Source organism: Numida meleagris, chromosome 26 (genome assembly GCF_002078875.1).
Source record: "Numida meleagris isolate 19003 breed g44 Domestic line chromosome 26, NumMel1.0, whole genome shotgun sequence".
Classification (NCBI taxonomy): Eukaryota; Metazoa; Chordata; class Aves; order Galliformes; family Numididae; genus Numida; species Numida meleagris.
Window position 1 is genome coordinate 441,078 of NC_034434.1, and position 26,029 is coordinate 467,106.

The 26,029-nt window shown below is 51.7% G+C and overlaps 1 protein-coding gene across 3 annotated transcripts in view; it reads left to right on the top strand.

Moving 5' to 3' along the window:
* The window catches only part of MYO1D (myosin ID), a 72,902-nt gene that overhangs the window by 40,703 nt on the left and 6,170 nt on the right, over window positions 1-26,029 (top strand). For all 3 annotated transcript variants that reach the window (XM_021377699.1, XM_021377700.1, XM_021377701.1), the window contains 5 exons: window positions 603-826; window positions 1,954-2,098; window positions 2,614-2,718; window positions 7,174-7,287; window positions 10,096-10,250. In XM_021377699.1, the coding sequence (XP_021233374.1) occupies window positions 603-826; window positions 1,954-2,098; window positions 2,614-2,718; window positions 7,174-7,287; window positions 10,096-10,250 (743 nt within the window). The remainder of the gene's footprint in view (window positions 1-602; window positions 827-1,953; window positions 2,099-2,613; window positions 2,719-7,173; window positions 7,288-10,095; window positions 10,251-26,029) is intronic.

Consider the following 26,029-nt stretch of genomic DNA (forward strand, 5'->3'; position numbering starts at 1 on the left):
ATTCTACGAGGAAACAAAAATTCAGCCTTCATCCTGTTGGGTGATGTTAGAGGGAAGGTACAGCTGTTCACCAACTCCTCAGGGAATTGTCGCAAGTCGACATTGCGTGTTGTTGTCTGTCACGGCGGGTCAACATGGCATGTCACCGTGTGTCATGAAGTGGTGTCATCCATCGTCACGAGTCATTGTCAGATGTCATGACATGACGTTGTCCATTGTCTTGAGTCCACATTACGCGTTGTCATGTGTCATCGCAAGTCATCGACTTGTCGTCGCATGTCATGTGTCATTGCGAGTCGTCGACATGTGTCATCATGTCATGACAAATCGCTCTCTGTCACTGCGAGTCGGCGTTGCATGTCATCGTGTGTCACGATGTGTTACCCATTGCCGAATGTCATGACGTGTCGTTGTCCTTCATACCATGTCATGCATTGCCAGGAGCAGCTCAACCTGGCCGTGTTTTTCTAATTGAATCCTATTGGCACACCAAAATCTCATTCTCTAAAACTCATGACTGCTGTATGTATGGATTTAGGAGAGTAAAGAGACAGATGTTTCCTTCTTTTATGCCTAAAGCTGTCCTCTCTGCTGGCTCTTAGGTTTGGAGGGGCACCTTGGCTCGGCTCCGCTACAAGAGGACGAGGGCCGCTCTCACGATCCTCAGGTACTACCGCCGCTACAAGGTGAAGTCCTACATCCACGAGGTCGCCCAGCGCTTCCGCAATGTGAGATCCATGAAGGATTATGGCAAGCATGTGCAATGGCCCACTCCACCCAAAGTGCTGCACCGATTCGAAGAGGCGCTGCAGGCGATTTACCATAGGTACAAATAAAAAATTTGTCGGTTTGGTCTAACCAAGGACTGAATAGCTCCTACTCGTTCCAGAAAATCTGGGGAAACGACTGGAGAACATTAACTGGGAAGCAAATATGCAGGTATTAGAATCTGAGAACAATTATGGTTGGAAAAGACCACTAAGGTCCCCGAGTCCAACCACCAGCCCACCCCCACCACAGTGGGATGTGGTACACTTGACCAGGCAATTAACTGTCCCATTACAGAGATTTAGTCACGGTGGACATTGTGCTTCCTTCCTTACTCCAATTTAGACTTTCTAATCAATTTTGAAAGAAAAGAACAGCTGGTGGTAGACGGAGAGAGAAAAGGAATCTTCTAGAGTCCCTTGAGACTTTTATAGAAAGTCAATACTACTTAGAAATAAATTAAGCAACATGCCACTATCCACCGTATTCCATGTGTGGAAGAGCTGTTTTATACAATCGTTACAACCTCCTAATGCCCAAAAGCCAGTGACTTTTTTCTCTGGCATTTCTGGTTATTATAGACAAGAGGGGTGTAAAGAGCTGTGATTCCAGTTTGAAAAACAATGACTTCTGGAAGTTATGAGCAAGAGAAATATTGGCTGGATGAGGCCTCCAGGGATCTCTAGAGCCATCTGCTCGAAGCAGGATACCACCAGCACTAGAGCGGGTCGGCCTTGTTTTCCTTCCCAGCTGTCTATCTGAACACTCTCCATGACCCATTGGGTAATGTCCCCCTTTCTGAATAAGCTCAATTATCATAACCACAAAATTTTAGTCGCTAAAGACTTTTTGCAGCATTGGTCCTAAAGAGCTGATGTTGTTGCTGAAGGCGATAAAGTAACAAATGGTCTATTCTGTCCTCTTTCATGTTACAGTTGGTTAGATTTCAATTGTAGGGCCAAATTCAGCTATAAAAAGGGAATGATGTTTTAAAGGAGCCAAAAAATGGGCTTGCAAAAACTTCATTGCCAACAAATGTGCCAGCAGTTTACTTCTGGGCACTAGAGGGATGAGGAGAAGCATACCAGCCAAATTTGACAGGAGTCAAAGGTGATATGTCATGTAAGCTGGAAACTTCAGGGCACTTGGTACAGATGTGAGCCTGACTCGAGCTTTATGTGGCAGGTGGAGGGCAGGGGAACTCATCCGGAGCATCCCATCGAAGGACCTACCTCAGCTGCGGGCAAAGGTTGCTGCCATGGAGGTGCTGAAGGGTCACCGAGCAGATCTGGGGCTGCAGAGAGCATGGGAGGGGGATTACATCGCACTGGTGAGTATACATGGAGGAACCAGTGGAGGTGAAAGGGGCCTGGGGCTCAGGACACTAAAAGGGCAGAAATTTGGGAATATGGGTGTTGGTTTCTTCGGAGGGAGAGCACTACAAGTTAATTTTCCAGAATACTGAGCCTGGTTTGAGTGAGCATCGCAACCAGCATTAAAGGATGGTGAGCAACGCCATCAGCTGGCTCATCACATGGCCAGACCTAGGAAGGAGGTTGGTGTAAAGCTGAAATCCTAGATGTAATGGGATGCTAAAAACAGCATTAAATGGAAAGGAACAAAGACATTATCTCGAGGCAACTTGCAATACTTTCTACTCCATCCTTCCTCCAAGCATTTTGTTTTGTTAAGGTTCCCTCAGAAAGCACATAAAACTCTACTGCTCTTCAGAGGGATGGGAGGAGGCCTTCCAGTGCGGTGGTGCAGCTGCAGTTCTGCCCTGACGTCATGCAATTACTGTCCTTAGTAAGCAAGAAGGATGATACGCCTGCTTTGCTCTTCCAGAGACCAGATCACCCTCAGAGCACGGGCTCCTTCCTCCCTGTTGCCACCGAGCTGAAACGGAAAGACAAATACATGAACGTTCTCTTCTCATGTCATGTCCGCAAGGTAAGTTGGATGGTGATGCTTTGGGGCTGAGGTGGCATTCTGTGATGCCAGTGGTGGGGTGGTAATACTGGAGATACCTCAACAGATGGCCCTTCAAAGTAGTCCTCTGTTAATTGGCTGTGCCATTAATTGACGGTGATTTTTGGTGGATCTGTAGCTCAGAACCTATTGCACCAAAGGGTGCTTTGAGGGACCTCTTTGTTGTGGAGGAGTGAATAAAGTCACTTGATTCTGTGTAGCTGGCTTGGATCTGAGAGCAGAATTCTGCTTCTTTGGCAGGAAAGCTTTAAAAACTAATTGGAAAACATTCTTGCATATTTTTTTATGGGTAGGGCTACTGTGGTCTATAAAGTTCTACGAAGATTTGCTATGGGTGGTTTATAACGATGCTGTTTGAGAATGGCCATCAGGAGAGAATATTTTGAATTTTACAAACCCATCAGACAAAACCATTTCCACGGCCACCAGTGCTGGGGTGTTTTCAAGAAGCCATGCATCTGCAGATTCCTTTTGTTTCCAAAATGGACTCGGGTTGGGGCTCCCCTTGCCAGGCGTGTGGCGTTGATGATTCTGCAAACGTCATGTTCAATAGCAACAACGTCCATTTTGCACTGGGAAATCTCACTTTGTAATGAAACTTCTTTGCTTGTGGCAGTGATACTATAGTGTAGACACTATTTATACAACAGAAAGTGATTTCTGTTTATAAAAATAGAAATCTCTTATTGCTTTCTGCTATTTCAGTGGAGGAGCCCATTGCTTTCAACACTCTCTTTTTAAAAGTCGCTAATTAAATGAGCGATTTGAGTGAGTACTGGCTTGTATTGCTGGCATTGGGAGAGTCTCAGCCCAGACCTCATCTGTACGATCTTGGAAACACTTTGCATAGAATCTGAGGGAGATACTGAAGAATTTCACCTTGGATTTTCGTTTCTTCGGACTGAAAACAAAATAATTCCCATTGCAGCACATTTAATAAACCAGATCCAAGTGACTGCTGTTTCTACTTAGAACTGGAATAACTGTAAGAATACAATATTCAGTTCTTAACGACGTGGTGGTTGTTTTTAATAGGAGGAGAGAAATGGCCATCGTTAATAGGGAGAGAGTGGCGGTGAGGGCAATTACTCAGCGCCTCTGTAATGTATGCAAACCCACTGTGGGAGTTTAATGCTGCTCACTGTTATGCAACTTCTAAGCTCTTAAGTACTTAGGTTTCTCTCGCTTCTGAGTCAGCCTTAAAGGACAATCTCCTGCACGGGGACAGGTGGAAGCAGATTTCTCACACACGGATCCTTGCCTCGTTCTGTTCAGGGGTTGCAAGCACAGAGCTCTGAGCACCATTCCTGGCGGTGCCCTCGTCTCTGACGTCGTGGTTTTCATTCTTAGGGATCTGTCTCAGAAAAAATGGGCAGGTTTAGTGACAGGCAGCGCTTTAGGGACACAATGGCCTTGAAGAAACGAGTAGGAGCACCTTGTCCCTGTAGAGGGACGTGGTCAGTGGGCATGGTGGTGATGGGGGGGCTGGACTTGGTGATGTTGGAGCTCTTTTCCAACCTCGATGATTCTACGGTTCCCAAACAAATGGATAAAGTCATTTCAGGTTTGCTGCTCGTGACAGCTCTGTAGGATCTTTGATGATTGATTTTCAGAATATCTCTGTGTTTAAACCCAGAAGCAATGAGCCCTTTGACATCCATGCTTGGATGTGATAACTTTCTGAGCGAACCATTTGTCTTCCTTCCCACCTGGGTGAAGAAAGAATGTCCAAGGCCTAAAGTCAACAGGGGAGAGGAGCAAATAGCCCTGAACTTTGAAAGCCAACAAGACGAAGATTTGACATTTCAAGATCTGCTATCAAGATCTTTCCAAACAATGCACTTAGGGAATCTAAATTAAATGTGAACCTTGGATTTGCCAGCGAAGCAAGAGAGAAAATTGTACAGCTTGTAGTCATTGCTGGGGTAGACAAACAGTCTTGACTTTCACCACCAGTGTCAGGTGTCTGATCCTTAGAATTCTCAGGTAATTGCAGTCTAATTCTCTTCTTTCTTTGAAAAGAAATGACATTAAGAGGATAAGTACGGAGCAGCTTGAATAGACACCAGCTAAGCCTGGAGTTTGTGTATTTAAAATGTTTATGTAAAGAATATATCTGCTGTGAACTGTGAGGTATTTGCTAAGCAGTAACTTCTTTGAGAGGGTTTTTTTTTAGCTGATGATTGACGTTGTTCTAGAGAAATCAAGAAGGTAACAAACTCGCAGCAGCTCTTGAAGTATTGATAACTGCTTGGGTGTACGGGGTCTTCATTCTGACAGCTTGATATGAGTAATAGTGATGAATCTGTTTGGGCCAAAGCTTTGTAGTTCTTTTTATAGCGTGCCTGTGAAGAGGCTTTGACATCGCACTGATGGGAGGTATAGGTGGAAGCAGGTCATTTTCCTATGGAAAAATACATCTTCTGCTGAGTGTTGTGGTGCTTTTTATTTTTCAGCTTTTTTGCCTTGGGAAACCAAATGCATATTTCATGCATGCCGCCAGATTTTCTTTTATCACCTAGGAAACAACGATTTCTCCTTTTTTTAGAACGTGTCTTTTCTTCCCATTTCCCTTCCTTGTCATTTGTGACACCGTGCTCCCTTGAGAGCACCGTCTCCAAATCCCATTGCTCTCACCCCAGGGCACACACCTGGAAAACTAGTTTGAAGGTTTTCTGCTGTAGGCAGGACTTTCATTTTTCCCTATCAGCTGAAGGAAGCTAAGGAAGCGAAATTAAGTCTGATTCACATTTGGATCAACGGGGATATAAATAAAAGAAGCCCAGAAGGTGCAGAGAACACAATGCTAGGAAGGGTATGATCAGTATCCGAGAACATAAGGGCTGTCTCCACTCCTACAAAACCAAAGAATAGTGGCATTTGCAATTGTGCTGGCATTTGTCTGAATCTCTTCTGTGCGAGCTTCTCCACGAGGCACTAAAGGCACAGCATGAACCATTTACATCAATATGCCACAGATACGTAAGCCACCTGAAGCTTGACCTTACAGCCAGGTGCTGCAACAGGCAGTGTCACCGTCCCTGGAGGTGTTGGGGGCTGTGGAGATGTGGCACTGAGGGACGTGGTCGGTGGGCATGGTGGGGGTGGCTGGGGGCTGGTCTTGGGGATCTCAGAGGCCTTTTCCAACCTTCATGTTCTGTGATTGCAAGAGTGGACGTGGTGGGGATGAGTCAGGATCGGACTAGACCATCTCTGTGGTCTTTTCCAACCTTTATGATTCTGTGGTCTGATGTCTGTGTGGGGCAGATCACCCCCTAAGGAAGCGTTGCCTTGAACCCCAGGCCGTGCAGTGTGCTGTCCTGCAGGCTGCACAACCAAACCACGGCCTGAGCGTGACTGCTGGGAGACTGACAACTGCTATTCCTGGTGAAAAATGCTTTCTGCTTCCTGCCCTACTTTCTCTTTTTCTTTTGCAAAGACTTTACCTGGTGATTATTTAGTACTCAGCCTCTTGAGTAGTTTAGATTGCATCAAATATTCTCCTTTTATATAGTATTCTGTTGATGAATTAACTGTAATGTTAGAGACGTGTTTCCTCTGTGCAAACCCTATTGGTAGAGCCTGATGTCACCAACAGCCTAAAAGAGTGTGGTGAGCTGCAGTAGGATGGGGGGATTTCGTGGAATCATGGGATGGCTTAGATTGGAAGGGACCTTAAAGGCTGCAGAACCGTGGAGTCGTGGCATGGTTGGATTGGGAGGGACCTTAAAGATCTTCTGGTTCCAACCTCCAATTGAAATGATCTGTGTAAAAAGGGTACATGAATACAGAGTCATAGAATGGGTTGGGTTGGAAGGGACCTCAAAGGCGTGATCCCAGGGTATAAAACACTGCTCCCGGGAGAATACAGTTTGTTACTAATTTATTAATTAAATGAACCAGTATTTGACTAGCTGCAGCGTTCCTGGGTTTTCTGCAGACCAGGTGTAGCTGTGAGGGGACAGCGCTTTGTCTCTTGTCGCCTTATGAATGAGTGTGTTCTCAACAAACAGTTCCATGTCTTTGCAGCAATCTCCCAGAGGTGCTGGTGTGGCTTCTGGCAGCACTTCTGGTGATTTAATGGCTGGGTACTGGAGGGATGCTGTTGCTGTTGATGGATAGCCAAAAATAAACACGAATTCAGAACAGCAGAATACCTGGAATTAAGAGAAGCGGTTCAGTTACAATTGTAATTAATCCTTTGTTGGATGTAGGTCTCGGTTGTCCCAGCCCTGCTGGGTCTGGGAGTGTTGCTGCTCTCGCAGTGCCCATTTCCCTATGTATAAACAGGGGTTATGGGTTTGACCTTCTCTTTTCACTCCTCCAAGTCAACCTGTTTAAGACCTGTGTGAATTTTACGTGTTTGCTGCTGCCAGGTTTTTGTTCTGCCTGTGACTGAACGCTGCTTCTTCACAGGTCAACCGCTTCAGTAAGGTGGAGGACAGAGCCATCTTCATCACCGACCGGCACCTTTACAAGATGGACCCTATGAAGCAGTACAAAGTGATGAAGACCATCCCCCTCTATAACGTAAGTTGCAGACAATCTCGTAGTCGTTGGCAGAGCACCTACTCTACAGCTCCATGCTGCTATCCATAGAATGGAAAAGGACCTTGGAAGAAGATGCATTCTTCTCTTCCTTCTGCTGTTTTGTTATTTATTTGTGTTGCAAGATCTTGGCCCTGTAAGGGTCTGGCTTTTCACAGCAGCTTCAGACACGGTTTCTCTGTCTCTGGGGTTTCGTTTGATCCCGAACGCTGTTTGAATCGATTTGATATCTATTTGTTCATGTTTAATGTAAGCAGCATTTAGCTGCCAGTCACCAAGCAGCAGATAATCACTGGGAGGAAGGGGGAAGGGAGAAAAGCTCCTCTTAGCTTGGATTCCACCTGCTTGCTTCCGTCAGCCCGAGGTGACGCCGCTCTCATTATCTCCACCCTGCAGGACCTGGCTGCACTGCTTGCAGGTGTCACACACAAATTGGTTGTGACATTTGCATTTGAAGGAAAAACAAACCCACCGGTCCCACAGTGCTCAAAAATGGGATTAGAGGAGCAGTAAAGCCTAATCTGCAAATGTGCAGTGAATGATTAGTGAGATGGCACCCAGATGTTGGGTTTGTTGGCCCCTTCCCAGTGTCCTTGCTGGTTATCCACCTAAACCCAATGCAACGAGGGCGAATGTGCTTGTGTGTTTCCCTCAGCTCATGTGTGTGCTGTAGCAAAGCAGCATCACCACGGCAGTTCCTCTTGTTTTGCAAGGACGTTGCTGCCTCGTATGCAGCAGCTGCAGGTCATCTTCCTGAGCTGACGTTGTGCTCTACTGACATTGTCTCTTAATTGTGCCAAACGAAGCTGTCAGCAGGCTGCATTTAGCAATCTCAATGACTGACTCTTGCTTGTGCTAACAAACCCCTTAGTGCACAGCAGACTCTCTAAAGGTGGAGGGATTTTTTTCAAAGGATCAAGGTGAACTCGGACAGATGAGGTGGGATTTTGTCCATCACATGGTTAAATTTCCATAGATAGGAATCAGCTTTATTCATAGCTCTGCAGTGATTCCCTTTGGGCTCCTGGACTGAACAATGCACATGAGCTGAGCTATTGCCAAGTGCTCCTGGAGTGCTTTGTAGGGGAAATGGCTCCAAAGGACCCACACAGGTGTCAGGGTCATATTCCAGCACGGTAGATGCTGGAGCCATGCATCTCTGCTCTGCTGGCCAAAGCCTTTTACCTTCTGCTGCTGCACCATGGAAACAGGAGAAAATCTGTGCACGCCGGGATGGCATCGTGGTGCACGCGCCGATCCCACTGATCTGCAGCCAACAGCGCTGCCCCTGCTGGGAAAGAACAATTGTTTGGACCAACACGAGAAGCGAATGGGTAATAATTACAGCAGTGTTAATAAGGATCGGCGTACTAATAGGCCCTACCAGGAAGACGCGTGTCCCTTGGGAAGACGTCCGCCCTTCCAGCGCGGCAGGGTGAACGCAGCTGGGAGCTGCGCTGCTGCTGTCAGCGTTTCTGAGGCACCCTGTCAACGTGGCAACGTCCTCAGGGCTGGTGTTTCCATGGAAATCGCATCGGAGACATCAGCTGATGTCTGTGCTCCCATGGCTTCTTGTCAGCGGGAGGAACCGCGCTGCGTTCCCGTCTCCTTCAGCTGTGGTTTCAGCGTAGCCCTTCATGTTATACCCGCTTGCATTTCACGTTCTGCATCCTCGTATTTTGTATCTTAAAGGGATCGGAGGTGACTGAGAAGCAGGAAGGATCTTAGGGCTGCAGCGCTGCGTGTCGTGCACGGAGCTCTGCGGCTGCTGGGAATGGCTTTCAGATCTCCAGGCAGAGCTAATATTAGTGTTTGCAAATTCCCAGCTAAGCACCTTCTCGAAAACGATCTCTTTTGTATTATTTTTATTTGTTCAGTCTTTGTGGAGGGGGAGGGGGTGAAATAGGACAGTTCTGTCGGGCTCTTGGACGTCTGACAAAGCCCTGTTGAATAATTAATGCTTCACTTGGCTTTTCAGATTCAGACTTCAATTGTTCATCGCCCCTACTCCGTGCACTGTGCAGCCTTGGTGGCAGAAGTCCCCGTGGTGCCGTTGTGCTCCCGAGATGTTATTTAAGCATGCAAATTAATTGCAAGGGGCACCGTAAAGCCCAGCAGCTGTTAGTGTCTGTGCATGAAGTGCAGCTTCGTGGAAGTATTTCACGGCCTCAAAATAGCGTCAGTGGTAAAGAATAAACCCCACCTGTGCTGGGAATGCGCAGCTGGGAGCAGGAGGTCTCCAGCTCGGGTTGTGCTCAGCTGCTTTCCAGTGCAGGCAGCGGGGGCACGGGGAGGGCTTTTTCTTCTCTAAAAAGGGAATAATGAGATTTTGATTTCCCAAAATGGTGTCAGTGCCTCTCGCTTTCAGGAGAACGTGGTTTCCCTCTGCCTGGATTTGGACGACTCCGAGGAGTTGTGTAATCATTGGGTGGACAGAGAGCATCTGCTCGAACATCTTTGAATTCATTGTTTTTTCCTCTTTCTCTCCTCTCTTTCCTCTTTCGTTCCTCTTTCTCTCTTTTTCTTGCACCATTTTGTTCGTATACTTGCCTCTTGGTTTTTCTTTTCTTTTTTTTTAATCCATATGTATTCTTTCCCTATGAAACAACACACAGCCTATTGTTTTACCTTTTTTTCTGGGAGAGGTGTGAGTGCCATTCCCTTTGGCAGTGCTCTTGGTGGTGGAGGCAGAAGTGGAGAGGCAGCGTGGCACGCTGGAGAGGAAAGCTGGTGTGGCCAGTAGCAAATTGCCTGGATGTATCTGACGTTGTTCGCTCTTTCTCTTCGCAGTTGGTCGGGTTGAGCGTCTCCAATGGGAAGGACCAGCTGGTGGTCTTCCACACGAAGGACAACAAGGATCTCATCGTCTGCCTCTTCAGCAAAGAGCCGCCCAACGACAACAGGATTGGGGAGCTGGTGGGCGTCCTGGCCAGCCACTTCAAGAGGTCGGTGCTGGAAACTCGCTCTAGTCAGTTCCCAAACTTTCCACGAATTCACATTGGTGTCACTCCTGAGTTTTATGTGTTCCTTCGCTGTTACTGGGATAGTGGAGCATTTATTCCCTGTGTCTCTGGGACTGCGCTTTGTTTGCTCCTTCTTTCTCTATATGTGTTCATTAGGGCATGGATATTTGGGGACAAATACCACTGAACACGTGTTTAAGCGTGTCAACTCAAAAAGCGCTTTAAGGTCAAGCTCTTAAAACCTAAAACTAAAACACAGCTCTTCCTTTCTCAAGTTGTTTCCCCTACCCCCAGTGTCAGGGGATGATTTAGTGCTTGAGCTGTAAAATGGCACCTGCTTCCCTGCAGATCACTGTGCAAAATCTGCTTTAGTGGTGGACGGAGCTCTGAAGTACTTACTGTGCGTTGAGCTCCAGCGGGGTAGAGCTGAACAAGCAAAAAGCAGCGCTGTGTCTTGCAGCGAGTTTGGAACTGCCCAAAAGCTGCACAGCTCTCACTGCACTGCAGATGCAAAATTAACCCTCTAGAGAAGCAGTGTGAGCAGTGGGCAGACCTGCAGGGTTGTTCTCTTCCTGCTGTGGAGCAGCTTTGCGTGAGAGCTGATGCTGATCAGCGTCACGTGCAGCACTGGTTCTTGCATTTCTCAATGTCATGTTCCGTTTATGACTGATGAAGAGGAGTCTTTGTGGGTAAATATTCATATAGAGCTGTGGTGGAAGGATAGTGAGAGCGAATTTCTGTTCTGTTAGGTTCCTAAAAGCCACTTTATCTCTGGTGTCTGATAGAGGTTATGGGTTTAACAATAATGTACAGGAGCAGCTCACATTTAATTTCCCAAATACCCAAATGTCAGGCTTTCCCTCGTCAAAGCAGTATCTGCAAAGCCAAAGAAAAGGAGGAAAATTCATGTTTTCAGTCAGTTTCTATTTCCTAAATGGGAAAAAATCCCGGTGGTGAATGGGATTAGCTGACCCATTGCTCGAGAGGCACTTTGGGAATTCCTCATTGTGCAGGATTAGCAGTCACTGTGCGGCACTCTGTACACACTGTGCGGTTTCCCTGGACCCAGCAGTGAGGTCTTAGGGAAACTCAATGGCTGTGGGACCCTCCAACGGGACTTGGAGCAGCCCTACACCTGTGACACGGGGCAGCTTCCTTGCAGGACGGTGGGCTCTTGCTTAGGATCTTCTGTGAGCATGGTTCCATCCATCCTTGATACCGCCGTGGTGAGGTTTTAGCAGTGTTAAAAGTACAGTAAGAGCAATCCCTGCAGAATTCCAGCAGAAAATCAGTCACCTAAGGATAATTTTATATTTCCTATTGTGCATTGAGACCCGTCAGCCGATTTTAATCATTAGTGATTGGTGAATCATAGAATGGCCTGGGTTGAAAAGGACCTCAAAGATCATTGAGTTTAACCCCCCCTGCTGAGTGCAGGGTTGCCAACCACCAGACCAGGCTGCCCAGAGCCACGTCCAGCCTGGCCTTGAATGCCTCCAGGGACGGGGCATCCACAACCTCCTTGGGCAACCTGTTCCAGTGCCTCACCACCCTCTGTGTGAAAAACTTCCTCCTAATATCTAACCTACATCTCCCCTGTCTCAGTTTAAAACCATTCCCCCTTGTCCTGTCACTATCTACCCTTGTAAACCATCGTTCCCCTCCTGTTTATACGCTACCTTCAAGTGTTGGAAGGCCTCAATGAGGTCTCCCTGGAGCCTTCTCTTCTCCAAGCTCAACAAGCCCACTTCCCTCAGCCTTTCCTCATAGGAGAGGTGCTCCAGCCTCTGCTCATCTTGGTGGCCTCCTCTGAACTTGTTCCAAGAGCTCCACGTCTTTCTTGTGCTGGGGGCCCCAGGCCTGGACACAGTGCTGCAGATGGGGCCTCACAAGAGCCGAGTAGAGGGGGACCACCACCTCCCTCTCCCTGCTGCCCACTCCTCTTTTAATGCAGCCCAGAACACAGTTGGCCTGCTGGGCTGCCAGCGCACACTGCTGGCTCATGTCCAGCTTCTCATCCACCAGGATCCCCAAGTCCCTCTCCACAGGGCTGCTCTCCAGGAGTTCTTCCCCCAGGTTGTATAAATACCTGGGATTGCCACAGCCCAAGTGCAGCACCCTGCATTTGGCCTTGTTGAACCTCATCAGGTTCTCGTGGGCCCACTCGTCCAGCCTGTCCAGGTCCCTCTGGATGGCTTCCCTTCCCTCCAGTGTATTGACTGCACTGCTCAGCTTGGTGTCATCTGCAAACTTGCTGAGGGTGCACTCGATGCCGTCGTCTGTGTCATTGATGAAGATGTTGAAGAGCACTGGTCCCAAGACTGAGCCTTGGGGGACACCACTCATGACCGGCCTCCACCCTGACATAGAACCATTGATCACAACCCTTTGGCTGTGACCAGCCAACCAGTTCTTAACCCATCGAACAGTCCATCCTTCAAATCCATACCTCTCCAATTTAGAGAGAAGGATGTGGTGAGGGACCACGTCAAAGGCTTTGGAGAAGTCCAGGTAGATGACATCTGTTACCCTTCCCTCATCCACCAATGCCATCACTCCATCGTAGAAGGCCACCAGGTTGGTCAGGCAAGGTCTGCCCTTGGTGAAGCCATGCTGGCTGTCTCGGATCACCTCCTTGTCACGTATGTTCCTTAACATGTCTTCTAGGAGGATCTGCTCCGTGATCTTCCCAGGCACAGAGATGAGGCTCACCGGCCTGTAGTTCCCAGGGTCATCCTTTCTCCCTTTTTTAAAGATGGATGTCATGTTTCCCTTTCTCCAGTCTCTGGGAGTTTCACTGGACAGCCATGATTTTTCAAATATGATGGATCAGCCATCTCTCTCAGAACCCTCAGATGGATATCATCCGGCCCCATGGTCTTCCATACATTCATTTTCATGAGGAGGTCTCGGACTTGTTCCACTGTTACAGTGGGACAAAATCCACTCCTCTCACCCACACCTCGAGGTTCAGGGTCCTGGCAGACATGCGGAGCCTGGCCACCAGTGAAGACCGAGGCAAAGCACTTATTGAGCACCTCAGCTTTTTCCGTGTCTGGGGAAGCCACTTCTCCATCTTCATTTATCAGAGGGGGAACACTCTCCTTGATCTGTCTCCTGCCTGTGTACCTGTAGAACCCCTTGTTATTTTTCACATCCCTAGCCAAGTTCAGCTCCATCTGTGCCTTGGCTTTCCTGATCTTATCTCTACACATGTGGACACGTCCCTGTGTTCTTCCCAGGCTTCTGCTCCACGTGGGCATTTCAGGACATTAGCAGAAAGGTGGAAGCAGCGAGGTTGGGTTATTTGTAGGCTGGGTGGGAAGCAGCAGAGGGTTGTTTGGTGGGTTGGGTTATTTGGTGATTTTGGTTTGTTAGGTCATTGGGAGTGCTCTGCCAATACCCATCTTCAGTCGGTTGTTTTGGGGCGGAGATGGGCATTTTGTACATTCCTTGTTGCTATCCATTTAAAACAACAAAAACCAAACAAAAGCCAAAATCCAAAGACATTCATTGTGATGTAAAAGAAGGAAGAGGAACCCGAAGAGGAACCAAGAAGAAAGAGGAACCCAGACTGGGATTTGGCAGTGCACTTAACCCAGCGTTCCTCTGAGGAACCATCACCCTCTGCACAAAGGAGGAGCGTTACAGCTGTGCTATCAAATTAATCTGTCCCTTGAGCTTTGTGCACGCAGTGACGATTATCCATTGCCGACAGTGGTGGAGGAGCTAACTGGGAATTTCCATCCAAACTGGGAGGCTAGATATGATCAAAAGGAGGTGAGAGCTGCTTCAGCAAAGCAAACTGCTTCTAAATAGCTATCTAACACGATTTGTCCTTTGTCACCAGTGCCAACCAACCCATGTTTAGCTCTGATTCAGCTGTGCCAGTGGCTGACACCATTGTTATGGGCGGCTGCAGGCTGACAAAGGAGCAGACTTTATTCAGAGCAGATTCTCCCATAATGTTTTTTTTCAGTGCCCGAGCGGAGCATAAATAGCTTTGTTTTTGTACAAGATTTCTATTCATAACTGTGCTTTGGGAGCCTCCAGTTAGCTGTCAGACTTAAGCACCAGGTACTCATCTGTAAATGGAAAAAATGGCTTAATTTCTCCAATGTTGTCTTTGTGGCTAAATCCTAGAAAATTTAACTGCCGTGTGCCTGTAGCTCAATTGCAGTCATTATCATTGTCTTTGCTGTTTCCTGTGCAGGTTTGCTGACCACACTGTAGTAACTTGGGTTAAGGAATGACAGTTTTTCTTGGGAATATACATTGCATAGCTAGCAGATCTGTTGTCTTTGTGCCCTGGAGTCACCAAACAGGAGTCCGAGCACCGTGATGAAGAGCACTCTTGATGTTCTCTTTTAATTTTTTTATTATTTGGAAAGGGTTTCTTCAGCTCTTGACGCTCCTGCTAAGGAGGGAGCTCGCAGGGTGGTTGGAAGAGGGTTGTTTCTTTCTTAAAACTCATTTTCCCAAAGCTGCAGCACTGCTCATTCACCATCTCCAAAATGGGTCCTGAACCTCTGACTGGGGAACCCCATCTCACCTTCCAAAATGGATTTTATTATACTTCTCAGTACGTCCCTGGTGCAGTGAAAATGACTTTGTCTCCCACATCTCTGGATTTATGATGGGGATGATGTGAGCTCTGCAGAGAGTTGGGCTCGCGAGAGGCAAAGTTTAATGTTTGCTGCAAAATGGTGAATCCTTTATGTGGGTGTTTGACCTCAAAAGGTAAATTGTTGTGTCTGATCACACAGTGGTGGCAATTTGTTGTACTTCATGATACTCCTGTGAATATGAAGAATTTTACTGGTCCTCCTGGGATGGAGGTCTCGGTAGAGAGAAGTCTTTGGAGCTTGGGGTGCGTTGTAGGAGACGGGCTTTCCCTGAGATCGGTTTCTTGGTATTCTCTGAAATGGTTTTATCTAAGGGATATTGAGGAAGAGTTCTTCAGGGCGCGTCAAAAATAAAAACTCATGGAATGGTTGGATCGAAGGGACCTCAACGAGCACCCAGTTCCAGCCCTCCTCCTCCAAAGATTTAGAACCAGGTTTCTGCAGTAGCTATAATTCCTATGAAAGCGGCTCCAACCCGTCGTACCCATTGGATATGTTGCTCATTGTAGTGCTGCTTTGCCTTATTGGCCTTCAGCAAAGTGTTGTTTGAGGTGCCCATCTCCAGCCAGGGCAGAAACAGATACGTCCTTTCTATTCTTGCCTATCTATGGTGGTAGGGTGGGACTGGGAGGATTCCCCCTCTCCTGGGCGGATGCGCTGGGCTACAGCAGATAAATCCGTCTGCTCTTGGACTGTCAGTGGTGGGAGGGTGGACCTGGAAGGGTTGTTGGTGATCTGTGGGGATGAGTCGCGTTGGGAAGCTGCGCTTCGTGGCTTGCAGTGTCCTAGAACTGAACGTCCAACCCCGTCCCGCTCCTGTCTGGATGGTCCGGCTGCCATCACGCTTCCAGATGGGAACGTTTCAGTGTTTCAGGGCACACAACGCTTTCTCTCCCCATTTATGGGGCTCTGTCCGGCTCTTTCCCGTCCTCAAGAAGTTCATGGTCAGAATATAAAAGCGATTGAAGATCACCGCTGAGCAGTCACCGTGGGGCAGTGACGTGGAGTTCGGGCGTCCTGCCCCTGCCACACCAATGTCCAGCCGGGCTTCGACCCCGGGCTGTGTCTGCCTGCATGGATGCATGGCAGCGCTGCACGGGAGCGCTGCGACGTTTCACCGCCAGCTCTGTGTGCCCTCACCAGAGCATTGCTACCTGCTGTTCCAAGAGCACATGCTGACGAATTTTTCCTTCTGATGTTCCACTCTGTGTCGCTGGCAGAGCCCAAAGCTTCTCCTTTAAGCTTTCCTTCCTTCTATCTGTCTCTTGCCCAGCTGGTCTCACCTTACGAGCTCACTGTTCAAACTGATCTCAGATAGCTGCCCTGATTCTGAGACTGCTCTTCCAAAAGTAACCCGTGGCCTTGGTGCTCTTATGGGCAGAGCGCTGGGTTGGTTCTGGTTCTCTGGGAAGTTTGGAGCATGGAATTGATCATCTGATTGCTGATCAGCTGAGCATCTGATCTGGACGTGCTAAAGACCACAGCGTGATACGCGACATTTCTGAAAACCATAGGCTTGTAGAATATCCCATGGTGGAAGGGACCCGTCAGCAACGTCGAGTCCAACTCCTGAGGTACAAGGGGCTTAATTTTGAAACAGAGACTAAAATTTGGTAAAAATAATGGGTCCTGACAATTTCTCTGAAGCCAGGCTCTAACAAATCACTATTTACGTGTGGCTGGAGTAACCTGGCTGTGCCAAAAACCAAGTAAACCAAAAAAAGAGAAACTCAACCTTTTAATTCTTGACCAACTCTGGCTTTTATTGTGTCTTTTTGTCCCCAAAATGAGAACAGCCTGCAGAATCAATTTCACAGCATAAAACCAACACGTATCTACCTCATGCATTGAGCTTAGTGTATTTTTCTCCTTATAAATCCTCCTTTTCCATCCTGCACGCTGATATCTGACACATGTTTTGCCCCTGGCTCTACTCTGGTGTCCCAAATTGTTGTTGATTTTTGTGCCGATTTTGTGCGCATCAGGAAGATTTGTGTAAGTGTCGTTAGGATGAATTCTGCGCTGAGTTTTAATGGCTTGGCGTCGTTTCAGTCCTTCACATCCCTAATTCAGCGTGGATTCACTGTTGTTTAAGCATTGCTTTCTTCCTCCCCTTTTCCAAAAGAGAAATGCTGAGAATGATCCAAAGTGAATTTCCTTGTAAATGAGGCTGTTTGATCCTGTCTGCAGCTCGGTATTACACATGATAATTTATGGTGCAGGCGGTGCTGTGTGCTGCTACATTAAGTGGGAAGGCTGAAGAGAGCCAAGAAAGGAGAGAGGCGGTGTAAAATCCCCGTCCTGCATTTGGTTCTCAGCAGCAGGGCCCCGAGGTGTGGCACTGCGCGGTGGGGCTGGGGTGGGGGTGGAACTGGGGAGCTGAGAGCTCTTTTCCAACCTTGAAGATGCTCTGCGTGGGCACAGTGGGGATGGGTCGGCTTGATGGCCTTGGAGGTCTTCTCCAACCCCAATGATTCCATGGGTGGACATGGTGGGGATGGTTGGGGTTGGACTTTGTGATGGTAGCAGCCTTTCTCCCCACTGCCTTTGTGGAATCCCTTCTCATCTTTCTCTGCTCTTTTTCCCCATTCATTTTACCCCCCTTCCTGCAGGGCTGCGTGCTGCCGTGTTATCAGCAGTGCTGGCAGATGTCCGTGGCCATTCCTGCGCTGCTTGGCTTGCGTTTTCCCCGAGGTCTTGGGCTGTGCTCAGTTGAAACTCCCGTATTTCATGGGCCAGCGCTCTGCTTCCACATGGTGTCATCCCCTTTCTGCTGGTTTCCCTTTGCCAGCATTCCCCCAGGTGCCTGCCCAGCTTTGCGTGGAGCTGGGACGCGGCTCTGCCCCTGCTGCCGTCGGTTCCTCGCCCGGTTGGACCTGCAGAGCCCCAGTGACTCCCAGAGGGAATTTTCATCATTGAAATGCCTCACTGAACTTCCAGCATCACGGCTGGTCCTCCTCCACCTCAGACTTGTGGTTGCGCTTGGCGATCGTGGAGATCTTTTAATGCTCTGATTTTGGAGTGGGCTCGGTGGGGGTGGGTTGATGGTTGGGCTTGGTGGTCGTGGAGTTCGCCTCCCTGAGGACCTTGAGAAAGCCAGCACCCTGCCTGCCCTCAGAGCACTGGACTCCAGGGACAAGGTGCCAGCTTGCTTCTGAGAGGCAGAACTGAGCGGGACGTGAACTCCAATCAGAACTGGCACTTCAGGCACTGCGCGTCTGAGAATGAAACCAACCTCATCCCTCCTTCCTGCTCCTCCAGCCGCAGCCCAGCTGGTACCCATGGTCCGGGACTGTCGGGCGCTGCTGGCTGTCCCTGCCCTGCCCCAGCTGCAGCACGTCAGCTCAGCCCTGCGGCAGCGCCCCGTGCTCCGGTGCGGTGGCAGCGCTGCGGGCGCTGGGTCGTGCTCATCCCCTGGGCTTCGGGCACCCGCTGCAGTTTGGGCCGCTACCCACGCGGTGAAGCTCTTCTGGGCTTGGCACCTCCCTCCATTTGCGTCTCCTTCCCCACGCTCCCTCGGTTTTTGGGTTTTCTTCCTCCAACCGCCGCTCAGCGAGGTGTGGGGATGCTCTGAGGCTGATTTCCCCGTCACGAGAAATCCAAGGGTGGGAACAGGAGCCAGAAAGGGAAGGGGATAGTGCTGCAATCCCATTCATTTCCACGACCCACCCCCGTGTTTTCCCACATCCCTCGCTTTCCAATCACGTGTCCCCTAAATGCGGTGCCCACCTTGCTGCCGCGTGGGCTGCGTCCTCGCAGCGCTCTCATTTCTGTCGGACGAGGGCTGCAGTGGCTGCCAGCAAACAAAAGCAGCCCCAGGAGGCCTGGTCCTGCTCATCCTTAGCACTGACCTACTTAAACCCCATCCCTGCTCTCTCTCGGCGTGCGCTGCAGCGCTGGCTTCGGGCTCCGAGGAACTGAGAGCAGAATGATAATGAACGCGGATGATGGGCCCTCGTTTGTTTGGCCGCGGCCGATGGAAAATGGTTTTGAGATTTGTTTATTTCCTTCTTTATTTTTTCTTTCTGCTGCGTTGGGAGGGCTGTGACACCGCTCTGCCTTGTCCCTGCAGGAGGTGACAGTAATAATGGAGACGGGGGGAGAGGAGGTAATTAGCTCCAGCGTACCAGTAAAACCACTCGGCGTCTATGGAAATGAATTCAGTTTCTAGCTCCGGGGCGATGGCTTAAAATTAGGCTGTAAATAATGTTCAGTTCTCTTTTAAGGAGCGAGGAGGAGCTGGTAGGCAGCGTGCAATGCGTGCCCTGCAGAGCGCTGCTTTGGGAGCAGAGCCTCAGCCCGGTGCCACCGCGCTGCACGGGGGGGGGGGGTCCTCACCACGGCTCCCCTGGTGCAAGGAAGTGGTGGGAGATGAGCAGGGATGGAGGGAATGGTGCCATGGATAGGGAATAAAGAGGGATGGAGGGAATGGTGCCATGGATAGGGAATAAAGAGGGATGGAGGGAATGGTGCCGTGGATGTGACCACTGGCTGCACCCCGCGTGGGCTGTTGGCTTGTTTCACCTTAAAATGCACACGGAGCACGTTCCTTGTTTGGAAGCATTGATCACCAGCAATGCCTTATCTCCTTATTTTATTTGATTTCACTTTATCTCCCTGATAAAGTGCTCCTTGGCGCACAGGGCATTTTTACAAACAAATGGTGCAGTCTGTCCTGCACTGGTGCCGTGGTTCATCGGCTGTGACGTGTTAAATCCGAGGCGGAAACCCTGGCTACCTAACTTATACAGGGTAATTAAATGCACCCAGGGCTGCTTTGCCTCCGTGCTGAACCCGGGGGAAGGGGCGATGCTGGAGCGGGGCGAGGCTCCGTGGGGGCCCGCGGGGACCCCTCCTCATCCCTGGGCAGCCTGGTGGAGCTGTGCACGGCCCTGCTCGTTGCAGGGGAGCTGGGCTGGGTGCCCTGACCCGTCATTCCGGCTCGGTGATCCCGTGACCCTGGGTGCTTTCAGCGCTGGGGATCCTCCATCGGAATGCTGAACGCGGAGCGGTGCCTCGTCCTCGCTGCGGTTTCCCAAACCCCGTCTCCCCAGCCGCCCTATTTTTAGCCCGGTTTCCCAGGGAAACGTGCTTTCATGCGGCTGCTGCATCCTCCGATGTGACAGCGAGGGGGAGAGGTGGCAGGGATGGCTCTGCACGGCTTCCTGACGATCCCTGGTTGTGATTGAAGAGACAAGCTCTGATCTTCGGCCTTTTGCTGCGCAGAGCCCTGGCTGCCCTGCGGGGCTGCTGGCCCGGCTGCGGGATGGGCAGGGAGGGTTGCTGGGGAGGGCAGGGCGATGCTCTCAGGGTGCCCTCAGGCCACGCACGTGACATTGCGGCGTCGCAGTGGATGCGCTTGGTGCCTGTAGTGCAGACACGGGCAAAGCAAACACCCTTGGGTGCCTGAGCCCCGTGGCCCCGCTCTGCTGGGTGACATTGATGCTGCTCTCTGTGTCTGACTCCTCAGTGCAGGGTGACGTGCGTGGTGTAGGAGCTGCACACTCTGCTGGAGGTGCCTGGGGCGTCTCCTGTTCCACCAGGCGCCTGAGTGTGTGCGCACAAATCCGCCTGGTTCCCTGCTGTTCCCTGCGGTCCCTTGAGCCATTCCCCCCCTTCTGCCGGTGGCTTCTGTGGGGCAGGTGGGGCTCTCATGGGCTGTGGTGGATCTCTCTGCCCCATGCAGACGTCTCGGGTGCTCCAGGGCAAATCAAAGGGCACGAGGTGCCCCTCTACAGGCGGGTGGCCTGGACCCAGATGTTCCCCTCCTCTTCCAGCCCGTGTGTGAACCCCCAAGGTCAGGGGACGGGGCTCTGCGTGCTGATGGAGCTGGGGGTGCCCCTGCTCCTGGGGGGTTGGGTCAGGTGGCCTTTAAGGGTCCCTTCCACCTCAAGCCGCTCTGTGATGCTCTGATCCTCCGGTCCAACCCCAACGCATCCCCACCACGGCCATGCATCCGAACCCGCACAGCCATCCTTCCACCCAGGAACTTCAAAACAGGGAAAAATGGGTGAGCAGAGCCCTGAGCGTCTCCACTGCCTTTAGCTGAGGCCGCGCTGGGGGCAGAGGGGCAGGGATGCCATTTCCCAAAGCCTTCATCACCCACTGCTGTTTGTGTGGACGCATCTGTGTTTGCCCAGCTGCTGGGCTGGGCTGAGTTTGGCTCAGGCTGGAATTAATTTGCCTTATAATCAGGACTGACATGGAGACTGCTGGCTGTTAATAGTCCTGTCCTGCAGTTCCGCTGGCGCTGTGTCTCGCAGCCAGGAGAAACCATGAGAGGAGAGGAAGGGCCCAGAGCACAGCAGGGAGAACAGCTCGGGGGGAGCGTGCTTAAAAGAGAAAGAGCAAAGTGGGCGATATGAGAGCAGCGGGGCTGTGTTCTGGTGCTGAGGGCTCCGTGTTCAGAACCTCCCAGGGACTCTGGAGCAGGAGGGCTGGTGCTCAGGTGTGTCAGCTGCCGTCACACCCGTGCAGCTGCCAGCAGTGCCCTCACATTGGTGTCTGCTGAGTGTGTCTGCAGTGGCGGCACGGCCAGCGCTGCCCTGCTTCTGGGTTGGTGCCTTTTTTGCAAGGCTCGGTGCAAGAGATCCAGGCTGTCTGCCTCCAGCCTGCCGTGTAAGGCGCCGTGTTGCACGGCGGTGCTGCCTGACAAGCTGCCTCCCTTCGGGTTTGGTCACAGAGCTCGGCTCGGTGCAAGATCGGAAGGAAATCCTGAAGCAGCGCTCTGCTGCTCTGCCCGCTGCGGTGGCGGGGTGCAACCAGCGCTTTCCTTCCTGCGTGCGCAAATCCTTCGTCCTAAGGAGGAACTTGACAACACCCGTGGAAGTTGCGCAGTGCTGCACTGCCCGCTGCCGTGGTCTGAGTGTGAGCGCTCGGCACGGCGCCAGTGCCAGCGTCACCTGAGGTCACTGACGCCTCTTGCACCATTTCCGTGCTTTGCTCTGCCGCAGCCCGGGTTCTGCTGCTTGCTCTTGCAGGGGACGGAACGTTCCTGAGCTGCTGTGGGGCGGCCCCCCAAGCTGGGGGTGTGCAGGGCCCCAGCAGACATAGCCTGCGGAAAGACAACCTGCTCCAGGTGGATGTGTTGGTGTTTTCATTTCTGGAGGCTGTGCTGTTTACCAGGAGCACCCACTGCCCCAGCAGCAGTGCAGCAGGTGGAACCAGGCTGCGCAGGGACCGGGTCCTCTTCATCCAAAATCCCACCACCGATGGCACACAGCTGCTGCCTCTGTGTCCATCCCTTCCTCCTCTCCATCCATCACATCCATCCCCTCCTCTCCATCCACCACATCCATCCCTTCCTCTCCATCCATCACATCCATCCCTTCCTCCTCTCCATCCACCACATCCATCCCTTCCTCCTCTGCGTCCGTCCCTTCCTCCTCTCCGCTTTGCCTCTCCATCCCTGAGGCATTTATTTGGGATATCTCTAGCAGTTGGAAAAGACACGGCTGTGTTTCCTCTTTCACTCTCAAACATCACTACAGGGGAAATCGGAAAGGAAAAAGTTACGTGTGCAGCAGCTTTGTGACTTCTACCAAAGCCTTTTGTTTTTAACCGTAAACTTTCAGGGGAAAATTTTGCCTTCCCTTTGCACCTGTGAAACATCCGCTGCCTCCCAGGGCCTCTGTGCCACTTTCTTTCCAGGAAGGACCTGCAGCCCCAGCCGTGCCGTGGTGACGCATCGCTCCGTCTCGTTGAGGCGTGCCGTGCCTTACCCCCATGCTGTAATGGGCTTCGTGTTGGTGTTCCGGCCCGAGCTCTGTCATCCTCCTTGTTTGCTTCCAGCAGACTCAGAGCTGCTTTCTCAGGTGCTTGCCTGGCCGGAACAGCCCTAACGTGCATCAGGTCCCGAGGCACGCACACACCGGTTCCCATTGCTGGAGCACACCAGAGCGTTAAGGCAGGGGCTGGGATGGTGTTAAACAAAGAGAGAGAGCTGGGAAGGAGGAGGGAAGTGATCCTCAGTGAGTTTGTTGGGTGAACTGTCCCTGGAGGTGCCCAAGGCTGTGGGTGGTGCAGCTGGTGGGGGGCAGCTCCCCACGGCAGGGGGGGGGCTGGGGGCATCAGGGTCTGTTGGGGTCCCATCCAATCCAACCATGCTGTGATTCCACAGTTCTGTCATCTGTGAGGTCCCTTCCAAGCCAGCCACGGCTTGACCCCGTGGTTCTATGATCTTTCTACTCGCGGTTACAGCGTGCTGTGGCTGCAACGTGTTGCCAGCGCGGTGCTACTGCAGCTCCTCTTGGAGCTGAAAGGAACTGGGTTAACGAGCAGAAAGCAGCGAGCAGAACGTCAGCCATCAAACGCTGTCGGCGCTGCCTGCTGCATTTCCCGTCCGTCTGTCCTTGATGCAGGCAGTCAAATGCAGCGGCGATAAACATAGAAAAACGCGGCGACCTTACGAGCTAAATTTGGTCCTTTTCTTTTGCATAGTGCGGTCTTGAAACCGTGAGAGCGGGGGAGGGAGAGGAGACAGAATTCATGGGAAACCTTTTGTCTGGGGAAGTGAAATGGATGAGGGGAGCAGCTCCTTGCTCTCGGGGCATTCAGATTTTCATTTTGGGAGCGTCAGGAGCCGGCAGCCAACTCGCACCGGGCTCCCCATGGCGGCAGCGCCGTGCCCACGGCCCACGTTGGGTTTTGCTGCGCGTCCGAGCTGGGCTCAGAGGTCAAGTGCTGAAAGCAGGAGCTGCATTGCGTCAGCTTAATTGCAGCCCCGGATTTAATTCTTTCTTTTAGCGTCGTTGGAGGCATTGCTGGAGCTCGGGAGCAGCCGTGCAGGCGCTGGGCAGCGTGGTTTTGCAGCAGGCCCGTGGTGCTCGGGGGCAGCAGGGGCTGTTTCCTGGGGGTGGAGGTGGGGAGCGCTGCGCTCCCGTCCCCCCACGTTCCGGCTCCGCTGTTTTTAGCTCGTGCAAATGTTTCGCTTCCGCCTCACGTGGCGGCGGGGACGGTCCCACCGCAAACCCGATGGTGCCGCGTGCTTGGGGGCTGTTAATACTCGTAGCAAACCAGGATCATCCGCTGCGTGCCCTGTCGCGGCCGGCGCTCGGGTTTTACCGTGGGCTCTGCTCTGGGAGCCCTCAGACCCGGGGCAGCGCGGGGCACGGTGCGGTGACAGCGCCCGGGGGGGCCCCGGGTTGGGGCCGGCGCTGGCGGGGCTGCGGTACCCACTGCGGGGGACGGTTGCCATGGATACAACAGGAGCATCCCTGGTGCAGCGCAGCGCTGCATCCTAAAAATAATCACAGTCGAGTGGGAATGGCTGCGTTCCCGGCCCCGCTTGGTGGTGGTGGGGAGCCGTGGGGTGCAGCCCCACTCATGGCGCAGCCATCGCGTTTCCTCCAGCTTCTTTGCGGGGGGAGGAGGGCTGCGCGTGCTGTCTGCTGCAGGGACGGAGCATCGCCTCTTATTTTTAGCACGGAAATGGAGAGGAGCCCTCAGCGTGAGAGCCGCGCTGCGAACCCCCCCTCCCTGCAGGCAGCTGATGGAGGCTGTGGGAGCAGCAGCGGGGAGCTCACACCGGGGCACACCAAGAAGCCCATTGCCCAGGAGCGCCCGGAATTGATTCCGGTTGTTTCTTTCGTGGTGAGGGATGGGAAAACAAAAGTGGCTTTGCTTCCCAGCTGGGGGCGGTGCCTCTGCTCAGCACCGCGCTGCAGCACGGACGCGGATTGCCGTGGGGCTGAGGCGTCGCTCCCCATCCTGCAGCGCTGCCTCCGTCCCCTCCTGGGATATTTTCTGTCCCCCCGACCCAATCTTTCTGCACAGACAAAGGTTCCATGTTTACGGTGCCTCTCACGTGGGGCAGCGCCGCTCTGCTTAAAAACAAGCAGCTCCTCCGTAGCTCTGTGGCAATGACCACAAAGTGCATCTGCAATTTGAAAGTAAAATGAAAACGTAGCTCTGCTGGTCTGGTTTGACGAGATTTATAAACATCTTTCATTACGCCGCGGTTCGAGAGAGCCTCTCTCCAAAATACACATCCAATTTAGCAAATGAGGGCCTGGAACAGTTTATTGTTGGCAGGTGGGCTGGGTCCGTGCGGCTCCATCCGTCACCGTGCGCGTTCCAGGTATTTGGGCCGGAGCTGTTGCGCTCCCGACGGACAAACCCGTCATTAACGCAGTGACTGGGGCTGGGACGGGGTGAGTGCTTTGAAGCCCGCAGAACTGACTTCTTTCACTCCACAATTCAGTCTCAAGCCTAAGGCGGAAGAGAATTTCGCCCGAAATTCGAGGTCTGTTTTGGGTGGAGATGAAGAACCCAGTGCGGCTGCTGGTGCCTTTATCGGGGCACCTTCCCGGCAGCCTGCTGAGCCCCTGGTGGGGATGCGTGCAGGTGCTGCTTGGTGCCAGCTGCCAGCACAGCGGGTGCAGCGCTGCCAGGGGGACGTGGCCGCGCTTCCCCTTCCCCGCTCACCCCGCGTTGGCGCTGGGAGGGACGGTGCCTGGAGCCGGTGCCTCTCACGCAGGGAAGGACTGCAGCGTTTTTCATGCTGGTTTTTAATCTCTGCTGGAAAGACGCCGACGGAGCGGCCTTGGCTCCCGGCACCGAATTCCGTTTGTAGATGCGACCCGAAATGGGCCACAGCTCGCTCGTTGTTCTGGGAGTGCTTCACCAGCTGCCAGCGACTCTACTGAAGCTGTTGCTTGAGTAATTGGAATGGAAAATATTGACTAGGCACAGGTTTAATTCAGGTTTTAATGGTCGTTCGTGGATAAGGTGTCTTTAAAACCCTCCCACGGAGTGTCCAACACTGGAGAGGTGCAATCCCGGCCCTGGGGTGGAGGAGGAGGCAGCCCTGAATACACTGCGCCCTCTCCTCCCTTTTGCCTGCGTCCCCGTGCAGCCAGGCACCGGGCAGCTCTTCCTCTTGGGTTTCTTCTTCTTTGGATCGCGATGATGAACTGAAGGTGAAGGCTGAAGGAGCAATCACTTGAGTGATCAGCCCTGGGATGGATTTCCACAGGCCGGGAGATGTCATCTCATCTTCATCCCCAACCCTTCCCATCCCATTTCATCATCCTCATCTTCAACCCATCCCCATCCCCAACCCAACCCATCCCACCTCATGAAATCCTCATCCCCATCCATCCCCAACCTATCTTACCTCCATCCCATCCAGTGACC